The following is a 12,774-nucleotide window of genomic DNA, read 5'->3' as shown; positions in this document are numbered from 1 at the left end:
GGAAGGTGGCAGAATGGTTAAGACGCTCAGCTGCCAATACAGAGAGTCCGTGAGGGTGTGGGTTCGAATCCCGCTCTCGCCCTTTCTCCTAAGTTTGACTGGAAAATCACACTGAGCGTCTAGTCTTTCGGATGAGACGATAAACCGAGGTCCCGTGTGCAGCACGCACTTGGCGCACTGAAAAAGAACCCATGGCAACGAGAGTGTTGTCCTCTGGCGAAATTACGTAAAATGAAATCCACTTTCATAGGTACACAAATATGTAAGCATGCACTCAAGGCCTGACTAAGCGCGTTGGGTTATGCTGCTGGTCAGGCATCTGCTCAACAGATGTGGTGTAGCGTGTATGGATTTGTCCGAACGCAGTGACGCCTCCTTGAGAAAGTGAAACTGAAACTGAAACTCCCCAACAGAGTACAATGTTGCGCGAGCGACATGCTCACCCCATGCTAGCAATCTCACGATCCATTTGAATGTTCGTGCCCTTTGACCGTGACTTTGGCGCTGGCTATCTTGAAAAATAGTAAAAACGGTTCAGACAGAAAATCATAATATTTCAATCAATAGTTCAGTTAACGTTCAACAGTGTATATGTTTTTAAGAAAATTATCGTAAATGATATTTAAACCGTATTTCGTTTCGGTATTCTTGAAAATACTCGATTTACAGCAACAACGGAAGTTTACTATAGTGATGGCGTTCCACAGTGTCTTGAGGTAGGAAAACCGATTTAAGCAAACCTGCCACAATCACCAGGGGACTTGCCACTCGAAAGGCTTGAAAGGAGAAAGAGAGGAAAGTGAGTTTCTCGCACATGTCATGTGCCTTTTGTTTCATCAATGATTTGCATCAGACTGCTTTGAACATTCACCAGAAAAGTAACGCAAACATGCCCAGACACCTCATCGCTCTCCCCGTTGTCTAAGTTCTTTTTTAACTATTAAAAATTGACATATGAATTATAATAATCTTTTGGTCCTAGGTTTCTGGTATCAGTGGGACAAACGCCTGTATGTATGATGTATTATGTACATAGACCTTCCATCACTTTCAGTGTGCGGGCGTGTAGTAGTAGTCTTCAGTTTAACGTCTTCCACTTTAAGTGATATTAGACGGAAAAAAAAAGGGGGGAGGTGCGGGAGGGTGGAGGGCGGGGCGTGGTGGAGGGAACGGTATTGGGCAGAGGGTGAAAAATGGTGTGTGTGTGCGCGTGTGTGCGCATATATGTGTGTGCGTGTGTGTGTGTGTGTGGGGGGGGGGGGGGGGAAGATACAGAGCATTGGAAAAAATAAAGCATTAAAAACGGGAGACATAGGCACAATATAGAAGGAAACGCTAACATCAAACAACTGTAACAACTATAACAAATGTCCAATTGGACTATGCAGCAAACCTTCTGCAATAGCAGATAGCATCTTGAAATTGTCAAAAATACATTCAAAAGAATTTTCCGAGAAGTTTGGTAAAAACGATTTCAGACTCTGACATTCAAAGAGTATGTGTTTTCTAGAAATAGATTCTCCACATATGCATTTAACATCTCTGCCGAACTTTGTTATAAAAGCGTTCAGCTTTATCCTGTTTGATAATGCCCGAATTTGCCTTAATCTGAATAAATTACTGAATGTATTTTATTGATTGATAGATTCCGGTTGTTGAATATTATTTATACTTTTATTTAAAATTTTGCCATTTTGCTGGTATACTTCCCTGACTTTGCTCCTTGATGCTTTTTCTAGTAAGCGGTACCCCTCTTGTACAGACAAAGGTACATAAAGGTATGTGGTTCCCTGTTGGTGTTTTGCACCTTTTCTTGCAGCCCTGTCAGCCCATTCATTATATAGGAGACCAAGGTGAGAAGGAACCCAACAAAAAGTTATACGTGTTCCTCTCAAATTCATAAGATGTACAATGTGACTTATTTCTATTATTATTTTGGACTTGTTCTTACAATTTGATGAGTTTAAAGCGTATAATACAGATTTTGAATCAACACAAAATAAGACTTGTGGAAGGCAAACTGGAAGATCAAGAATATAATTTTAATAAAGCCATAAGAACAGCGATAAGTTCAGCTGTGAATATTGACCGATCTTTACCAATATGGTATGATCGTTCAGTTTTCAGTTTTGGTATAACAAAAGCTGAACCTGCTTAGCCATTGTCTAGGAGTGAGCCGTCTGTGTAAATATGTAAGTGGTCACGGTATCGATTCTGAAGGTGTAATCGGACTTCTGTTGCCATGATATTTGGATTTTCTTTTTTTTGCAATGTTAGTATGATTGATATCAAACTGTGCTTTACTCATCTCCCAAATGGGGCATGGACTTACTGTTTTCTGCGTGTCTACATTATCTGGATTAATTTCGGACTTTTGGAAAAGGTTTGACACAAACGTGCCAATTGGTGTTAGATAAGATATCGTTTTAGCTCTTTTTGGGAAGTTGTTTTCAGATGTAATTCTTACTTCCTCCGATGTAAAATTTTCAGTTGTTGAGCTTCTCAATACGTATTTAGCACATGCCAGGTTTCGGTATTCATCCAAAGGTAATTCTCCTATTTCTTTATATGTTCCGAGGGTTGATGCGTGGAAAGGTACGCCAAGGGCAAGTCTATATGCTTTACAGTCAATGCTTTGAAGTTTCTTTAACAAATACTTTGGAGCATTGAAAAAGACTTCTTGTCCATACGATAGTTTGGATCGAATAAGTGATGATGATAAATGTTTCAATATCGTTGTATCTTGTCCCCAGTACTGTTTACTTATAATTTTGAGCAAGTTTAAACATTTTCTTGCTTTTGTTATTATATATTCGATATGGGCATTCCAAGCTAGTTTTGAAGTAAGCATTAAGCCTAAAAATTTTATCATATCTCTGTACTGAATGGGCTCATTTTCAATTTTAAATGTTGGTAACTCTTCTGGATTATTACCATTGTTAAAAAGCATAATGTGAGTTTTTTCTGCTGATAATGTAAGACCATTGTGCGGGCGCGCGCGCGTGTGTGTGTGTGTGTGTGTGTGTGTGTGTGTGTGTGTGTGTGTGTGTGTGTTTTATGTTTATTGTAAAGTGCTTTGAGCTCCATTATTATTGTTATTATCATTATTATTATTATCATTATTATTATTATATGTTATATGTACCATAACCACAAAGGTACAAACACGCACACACGGATACCCCCAACGGCCCAAGTCAGCCGCCCCTTCGAGGTCCTGCACACTGTTACACACACACACTCACACACGCAGGCAAACACACACACACACACACACACACACACACACACACACACACACACACACACTCACACATGTAGGCACACAACACAACACACACACACACACTCTCCCTCTCTCTCTCTCTGTCACTCTCTCTCTCACACACACACACACAATTATATATATATATATATATATATATATATATATATATATATATATATATATAAACACATGTGTACAGTACTTGAAACATCCTGTAAAATAATGGGGTCCTCAGCTTCAGCTTCAGTTATAACTTCTTTGCCTGTGTTTGTGGATTTTTTCATTTCAGTGAGTTTAGCAACATATTTGTTCATCAAAAAACAAACAGACAAAGCAAAACAAAAACAAACAAACAAAACAAGCAAACAGAAAAAAGACTACTTATAATGATACTACATAGCATATCATTTCTATTGGGAATGTATATTATTTGGATAAAGTACTCTTACACTTACAGTGTGTTACCCAGGTAGTGATAGTGAATCTGTTTATTTCAGGTCTGGATGGGAAACTGCTGTCTCTATACTGTGAAGAAAGTCATGCTATTTTGTTGTCATACATTCTGAAACTTGCCCAGCTTGTCAAGATGATGATGAATGGACAGACCATTCTTGAAGAGGATTATGATGAAAACTATATCCCAACAGAGGAAGGTATGATTTAGTTTTATTCATTGGCAATTTGTTTTGTCATTCTCTTCAGAAAAAATCAATATGGTTGATAATGTAAATCTGTGTGCTCACAAATACATGCATTAGAATGTTATTTATCTATAATACACTGACGTTTTACAGTCTGATTAAGGTAATAAGTGTCATGAACTTTGACTTTATCTGATTTTCTAGTGATCATAGCAGATGAAGAAGTCCGGAAAACCATCAGACAGCATGCATGTTGGTTGCTATGAAGACCTTTTGACCACTGTGAAAAAAATATAAAATAAGATGGTATGGCCAGTTGAGAAGATCTGATGGGCTTTCCAAGACCATCCTTTAGGGAAACAGTGCAGAGGAAAAGGATGAGGCAGACAGCAAAAGAAGTGGGCAGACAACATAAGTGATTGAACAGAGAGGAACCTTACTCAGACCCTATCCCATGACTGCCAGAAATAGAGAATGTTGGTGCAGTGCAGTGCCCCCACAACCAAACCAGGTTTTGGGACTGGTTACAGTGACAGTGGCAATTTTCTAGGGATTACACAAATTTGATATATCTAATAATACATTAACACGATGTGATATTATTCACAAAGTAATTTGCCAAGTACAGAACCAGTAGATAATACTTGACTGTAATCATTTACAAGAAAATGTTGAAAATTTCTGTTGAAACATGTTATGAGTTAGAGCATATTTTTATGGTGCTGTGTTTCAAGCATGCACATGTGCCTGCAGATACAAATACACACACACACACACATGAACACATGCACACACACACACATGAACACATGCACATGCATATACACATGGAATTAAATGCAAGATTAACGCTCCATCAGAAATCTGGAGCTGTCGCTCATGCATCACATTGGAACTAAAGAAAGATCACTGAAGATTAAAAAAAAAAACACACCAGAAAAACATCATCAAGGCAGGGGAGTCAACAACAGCCATATCACAAAATTGAAGAACAGTTAGAAAAACAACAACCTGTATTTCATTTTTGATAGTGACAGGATGAATTGTCCTGTTGCAAGTTTTCATAAAAAATAACCTTTACCTTCACCCAGGCGACTTCAATCACCTTCTTTCTCTTCTGTTTCCAGTGATGACAGCAATTCCAGCTCTCATCTTGGTCAAGTCATTTTGGTAGACTTGAAGTTTGGTTGACACTGACTAGCTGGGGTTAGCCATCAGACATGGAAGAGTTTCCTTGTGTCAGCCTGGACCAACTTCTTCACTGTCAGCCACCTCTGATTGCGGTACATCACCATCTGAATCAGAATTAGATGAATGCCAATGCCATGCAATGACTTGGGGCCCACTTGATACGTCCAATCCGTCATTTTTTCGGTGATTTCGATGTCAACAGCCTGAGTGTCAGCTTCCACTAGTTTGTGTCTATGTCTTCATCAGCTGATTCCGGACAGGAATACATCAGTTGCAGACAGTTGTGGCAGTCGTACTGTTCAAACTCAACTTTGTGCTACAGAGAGTGATCTCCCTGTCTTTCTCAGCAAGTTGATCTCTCAAACCCATAATCTCTCTTTTCAGCGTCTCTGTAAACTGAGCAGTTTCTACTTTTGAGATCATCTCTAGGATTTCAGGCTCGCACAATAATGGCAATAATTTTTGCTTGAGGTCTAGACTAGTCAACCATCACACCCCCCACCCCTCCTGTACCCCCGTGGGGATGTACGGGGTCTTTCTAGAAATTATGTGCAAGGAATTTCCTCTTTTCTATCACTCTCTTTGATTCTGCCTTTTTTCTTTCTTCACTGATGTCTCCCTTTTCTGCGTTTCAAGTCATTCCCCATTATTTTTTCAAGCAAGCCTTGACACTTTTTCTCTTCTGCAGTCTATGATGCATTATCTGTGCTGTTTTGCTCTCGCAGTTGGGTAGTGAGATGTAAACACTGGGATTGGCACTAGCTGCCCATTCTGCAGCGTTATTTGCCTATGTGTCCTTTTTTATGTATTTTTTGTTTGGCTTTGAAGTATTTTCCTTTTTTACTATTTTTTGCAATCTGGGGATGATAAGTGGAATGGCTGGCATCCTCAGCATGGCCAAGTCTTATTTGCCATAAGGGGCTAAATGGTTGGGATACTGTGTCATGAACTGTTTTTTGTGGGTTTGTCTTAGTGTGTTTTGTAGATGTGACAGTTTTATGTTGACGCGGTTTAGCATTTGCATGGTTTGACAGTCCTGATATGGCCCTATGCGGTCGGCTGGACTGTAAGCAACTAGAACAAGAACAAGACTGGTCAACACAGAATCAGCCACAGAAACATGACTAGCATAAAGTGATCAGACTTGATCACTGTTCCAGATAGGAAATCAGGATCAATAATACGTTAATAGTAGCATCCAAGCCATTGGGAAAATTATCTTTGAAGCGATTCTGTCCATGATAAGTTTGAATACCTTCTTTCATTGTCTTTATATTAGTATTTTAAATCATTTAGAGTGTAAATGCAGTCATTAAATTGTAAATAAAAAATATCATGCGATCAGTCAATGAAACTTCAGTGCTGAATAGAAGTGTTTGTAGACATCATGTTGACATCAAAATGGCTCTTGACTCACAACTGTTCACTTGTGAAGATATACTGATATATATATGCATTCAGATTCACATGCCTACAGACCTATGTCTGTTTTTTTCATACATGCATAGGCATTATTGATGATTGCTTGTCTCTCCACAGAGGTCCTGGAGTATGCCCATACTGTAGGTATTGATCCCCAGAAGGAGCCCAGTCTCTTGTGGATTGCTCGTGAGGGTATCTGTGCTCCCCTGCCTGAAAACTGGAAGCCATGGTAAGAGGAGTGAAGCGGTTTGTTGTGAGCTGTTTTGGGCTTCTTTTATCGTCATATTTGTTGTAGTTTTTGGTTCATGTGTGACCAAACTGAGTATGAAATAATCCTGTTTAAAATGTCTGCATGGGTGCAACTGTTCTGTCCTGAGATGGATTTCCGTTTTTAGGTTTTTGTCATAAATGGAACGTCCGTTTTCTGGGGGAGGGGGTGGGGGAAGAAAAAAAAAAAGTGCCTACCCGTTCGTGTTAGGTAATTGATGGTCAGTGAGTGAGACCTGTCTGTAGTCAGTCCAAGAGAGCAATGTACTGAATGGCTGTGCCCACCATCCTCCTTCCCCAGCCTTCCTCCACCTTCACCTCACCCTTCCACTCCCACTGGCAGAGCTGTCAAAATCACTGCAGTGCTACCCTGGTCCTCTTCACCAACCTCCCTCCTCTCCTGTACTTTGACTGTGATCTCTCTCTCTCTCTCTGTCTTCTGTCTCTTTCCCCACATCTCTCTCTGTCTCTCTCCTCTCACTCCCCCTCATCTCAGTGTTAAGGTCCTGTGTGCTGATAAAAAAGGAAACCGCATTCTGTAGAATCATATTCATAACTGAAATCAAGTCAACACAAACATGACCTCCTCAATGTTCTTCCTTTTCCTTCTCATCCCTTCATTAGACTACACCCCTCACTCACTCCTCTTGCTTCCCTCCCTGTGTGCACTACCTTCCTTCTCTGAAACTGTGACGCTTCACCATCTTTCACTTACAAACACACACACACACACACACACACACACATGCTGTGAACACTTGAAACACATCCACACATAAACACAGCATGCGTATACACATACATACACACACACACACATACATACACACTTTCTCTCTGTCTCTGTCTCTCACTTTCTGTGTGTGTGTGTGGTGTGTGTGTGTGTGTGTGTGTCACAGTTTATGATCTAGATACTTTCAGACAGCTTGTTCTGTTTTTGTTTCGAAACAAAGTTTTGAAGTTTGCCCCCCCCCTACCCTCCCTCCACTCCACCTCCCCGACTTATAGATAGAAGACCATGCTAGCTCTCAGATTTTAGACATATATGAATCATTGTTCTTGTGTGTGTGTGTGTGTGTGTGTTCAGGTTTGGTGCATTAATGTTTCTGGAAGCCATGTTAGTACAAAACCCATCCTGGTAAGTGAATTTTCCACTGAGTTGCCATACTGGGCAAGTGAAAAACAGTAAATGTTGACCCCAGCTAGTAGAATCTTAATTGGATCTGTCAATTTCTGACACTGTTTCACAGTGCAAATGTTGGCTTTTCTTTTCAACTCTGCATGTTACTGTTTACAGTGGAGGAAAAAAAAAAAAAGGCCATGCTCTTGAGTTGGCCCTGTATGGTCAGCTGGGTTAATCTGAAATCAGTAGAACTGCCGTAGTAGTGATAATATTAATGTAAAATCGCCAATAGATAAAGAATGCAGGCATATGTGAGGAAGTTGAATTACAGCTTTGGACATGCTTGGTTCTTCATTTTTAGGAAGAGCACACCAATTTTTGACAAGAGTACACCAAATACAAATATGAGAGAAACAGATCTGGAAATGTGGATGAGTTATTGCTGGGGTGAACTTGAACTGAAATGACTTTGGACCTAACCCATTTGCATTAAAATTACATGAAACAGTTCCCCACAAGCAGCTATTTGGTCTTCATTCATAGTTAAGATGAGTTATTTTCCACCACTTAAGGTCTTTGAATTGTGTGTATTCACTGTGTCATTACTTTGTGTCTATCTGTCTACAGACACAATATAAAACCAAATCAGCAATTTTTAGATGAAAATTTCTGGTTTTGATTGCACAAGAGCTTTCCAAGTGCCTTTTAAATCTGGGCCCAACAGGGAACTGCCCCAGTACCCTGCCAGGGGCCTGGGCGGCCCCTGGACCTCTGCCTTTCAGTGTTTTGGTTTTCTTGCAGTTGCATCCATGTGTCTCTGTGTGTGTCCATTATTGTGTGTGTTTGTATACATGTGTATGTGTATCCATAATAATCTTCAACAGCCACATTTTATCTGGATATATTTTGTCAACTGAAAATCAGTCAGGATGGGGACTGAGGGAAAGCAAGGTTGTGCCCCCAGCCAAAGTCTTCCCAGTAGGAGGATGGTTGTCAATTGCACAGTGTGTGGAAAAAGTGAGGTGACTGTAAGGGCTTTCTGACTTTGAAAATTCACTTTCATCCACACCAAGCACAGACATATCAGTACACGCAAGTACAACAAACACAATTATCATTAATCAGAATATCTTAATATCTAAAACGTTCATACACATTCCACACTTTGTGCATGTACCACATACTCGTGTACCACTCTACACACACACTCAGTAACCATTCTGCTAAACTAAATTAAATGCTCAAAGAGTATCAATGGTTTGAATTACTATAAGCATGGAAGTCTGTAAAACACTCAATACTTAACTTTGAAAGATATATTAAGTTTTTTTAACAGTAACTTGAGTAAGATAATTGTGGTTTAGTGTTACCAGTAAGCCTAGTAACACATATCGATCCAAATAATTGTTTCTGCTTTCCATCTGAATTGAATATTCGTAGAATTGAGAGTTGTATGCTGAAAACAGAACAGTTCCATCTAAAACAGCCCAACAGTAATTTACCTATGTTTTTCAAACGCAGTGTGGATCTAGATCAAATTTGTGTGTGTGTGTGTGCGCGCGCGCGCGCGCGAGTGTGTGTGTGTGTGTGTGTGTGTGTGTATCCTTCTTTCACCAGAAGTGTGTGTGTGTGTGTGTGTGTGTGCGCGTGCGTGAGTATATCCTTCTTTCACCAGAAGAACAACATCAGTATGTTGATGAAAACAAGAGGTTGCTGTTGGGCGCAATTCAGCTGGGGCTACCGAGGGGTGTGCTATTAACTGATAGGGGAAATGGAGCGCAGTCCACTGGTATAAGCACTGGTAACATAAACTTGATCTTTACACACCAAGGCTACCATGCATGAGACACAGATTGACATTTGATATTGTCATTTGTTTTCACATGGGGGACTGGAAATTGGAAATGGCAAAATACTGAAACAGAGAAGAGCCATATATGAGCTCAGTTTTTGACTCACTTGTGTAAACAAAGTGAGTCTATGTTTTAACCCGGTGTTCGGTTGTCTCTGTGTGTCTGTGTGTCTGTCTGTGTGTCCGTGGTAAACTTTAACATTGACATTTTCTCTGCAAATACTTTGTCAGTTGACACCAAATTAGGCATAAAAATAGGAAAAATTCAGTTCTTTCCAGTCATCTTGTTTAAATCAATATTGCACCTCTGGGATGGGCACCAAAAAAAAAAAAAAAATGAAGCCTAATTATATGCAAACTGCATTTACTGTTATATTTATATTTTTTTGTATTCTCTAAACTTGGCACTTTGATCTGATATTCTGACCCAACAACAAGAGCAGTCATTATTATCATTTTTTGTTCAAACAGGAACTTCTTTTGCTAAGCATGGAAGTTTTATTTATTTTGCAAACGTTTTGGTGCAGATAGTAAAAAAGGGAAATTACTCTGTAATTAATGCTAGGGGACTTAATTTGCTTTAAACTGATCTTTCTCATCTTAAACATTACATTTTGAAATTATACTCAGTACATAAAAAGCTTGTGTGTTTTACTCTCAGTGTACAGGGTTTTCACTATGTTCATTCGCTCAAGTGGTCTTTTTCGGAAAATACTAAAATCAATACGAGTGGACTTTACAGATCTGTTGGCTGAGCCCTGAAGGTCATGGGCAAAAATCATTTGCGTACACATATTTATACACATTCAAAGCGCGTGCTCATATTCTTTGCGAACGCGAACGACGCCATTTTGTTTCTAGTTGTTGACCTGCCCGTTCAATCCTATATTCAATGGACAATACACGATAACATGTGATGGAAAGTTGGAGAAGGAGACCGTTGAATATTTATTCAGAGAAAGATTTTTGAACGCCTCATCACATACTGGATTATGCTCCAAACTGCCATAAAAATATCCACAGAATCAGTCGGAATTCACAGTTAAAAATTGTAAACCATGCGAGTTAATACCCTTGAACTGATCACGATGAAACGAAAAAATTTCCAGTCTTGACTTTTCTCAAAATGAAGTCGTTTTCACTTCTTATGACGTTTAGAAGTACTTGTACTTGGCTCTACATGTTATTAGTTTAACAAAATACTAAATTTTCATGTCAACTTTAAAACTATTAAAGAAGAGAGGCAAGGCCTTCAAGACTCACTTGTGATACACTTAAAAAAAAAAAAAAATCTAATCATTAAAATGTGTTCTGTATTTGTTATTATAAAGCTTCGCGTTAAAAAAAAAAAAAAAAAAAATCCTAACTAGATTCGAATTAATCCCCTAGCATTAATTACAGAGTAATTTCCCTTTTTTACTATCTGCACCAAAACCGAACACCGGGTTAAAACATAGACTCACTTTGTTTACACAAGTGAGTCAACTAGAATGAACATGAAAGAGAAATTGAATCGACCGTGTCGTACTACATTCCCGGCGGGTGTAACTAAACTTGTACATCCATCTAGATCTAGTGAAAACGGCTAAATGTTGCAGCGTGATTGCGGCGATAGCCATTAAAAAGAATTTTTTATTGCTCTTAAAGATTTTTTGAATGCCCAAGATACACCAGAATAATATGATTTAAACAGCGTTCTCACTGCGAATACCGCAATTGATTTATCGCCCTTTAAAAAAGTATGTTCAAATGTTAAATTTTAAAACGTCAGTTAAGGAGCCACGATAGTGTAATGGATAAGGCAGTTTCTTCTCACCCGAACACGCGGGGTTCGAATCTGGTTAGGACTTTTTTTTTCTTTTTTTTTTTTTTTAAACGCGAAGCTTTATAATAACAAATACAGAACACGTTTTAACGATTAGATTTAAAAATTTTTTTTAAGTGTATCACAAGTGAGTCTTGAAGGCCTTGCCTCTCATGTTTGTTGTGTTTTTACTCTTGTCTTCAACTTGTTATTATTATCATTATGATGATGATGATGGTCATATCCTTTCAGCCAAGATCCCAATGGCCACATATACTACTTCAACTTTGCAACAGGGGAAAGCATTTGGGATCATCCTTGTGATGAGTTTTACCGTGAGATGGTGATTAAGGAACGCAAGAAGGGTGCATTGAAAGGCAGTACTCCAGGTGTGTATGTGTGTGTGTGTGTGTGTGTGTGTGTGTGTGCGCGCGCGCATAGAATAGAATAGAATCAATTGTATTGTCATAAAACATTAAGGTTTATAAGACACAAATAACTAAGTAAAAAGTTAACTTCCAGATCTTGTTTTGCAGTTTATAAGACACAAATAACTAAGTAAAAAGTTAACTTCCAGATATTGTTTTGCAGAAAAAAATGCACGTCATCTGTTAGTATCAGCCAAATGGGAATATTATCTGTGTTATTTTATTTTTGGATATCCTTCAAAAATTGCTTTTGTATTATATTTGATACAATGATCAAGAAAATGGATTTCACCTTCCATTACTTTACAACAGTTACACAATCTATCTTCTCGAGGAATGTTTAAGTATAGGCTTTTTTTCAGTTTTGAAGTCATGTATGCTTATCTAGTGTTTTGTTAAAGTTAGTTTGTCTGATATTCAGAAGATAAGTTTCAGTTTTGTAATCTGTTACAATGGTAATGTGAAGTTTAAGTTTTGATGATTTTTCTCTTTTCTCTTTTCTTTATCAAATTTATTAATTTTCTAACTTTTGATATATCACATACTTTATGTATGTTGAATGTGAATTAGTTTATGCAAATGTGATAAAGACCTATGATTTTGAGTATCATTCTAGCAAACATTAGCCATGAAGTTGTATTCTCTTGTTGGTACATGGATTAATTATTGATATATTCTGTTGATGAGAGAAGTTTCTGGTAACTGTAATATAGGAATCAAATATGTAATAATTCAGCATATTATTTTTAAACATAGGAATCTGCCCAATTCACCAAAC

The 12,774-nt window shown here is 38.4% G+C and overlaps 1 protein-coding gene across 1 annotated transcript in view; it reads left to right on the top strand.

Moving 5' to 3' along the window:
* Positions 1-675: 675 nt before the first annotated feature.
* Positions 676-12,774, top strand: part of LOC143283111 (uncharacterized) — a 109,422-nt gene continuing 97,323 nt past the window's right edge. The window contains exons 1-4 of the mRNA XM_076589224.1: positions 676-799; positions 3,766-3,921; positions 6,640-6,751; positions 11,821-11,957. Coding sequence (XP_076445339.1) covers positions 3,855-3,921; positions 6,640-6,751; positions 11,821-11,957 — 316 coding nt within the window. The 5' untranslated portion in view covers positions 676-799; positions 3,766-3,854. The remainder of the gene's footprint in view (positions 800-3,765; positions 3,922-6,639; positions 6,752-11,820; positions 11,958-12,774) is intronic.

Source organism: Babylonia areolata, chromosome 6, assembly GCF_041734735.1.
Source record: "Babylonia areolata isolate BAREFJ2019XMU chromosome 6, ASM4173473v1, whole genome shotgun sequence".
In the NCBI taxonomy this organism is placed as follows: domain Eukaryota; kingdom Metazoa; phylum Mollusca; class Gastropoda; order Neogastropoda; family Buccinidae; genus Babylonia; species Babylonia areolata.
Note: the sequence above shows the minus strand (reverse complement) of the source record. Positions and strands in the feature narration are given on the sequence as shown.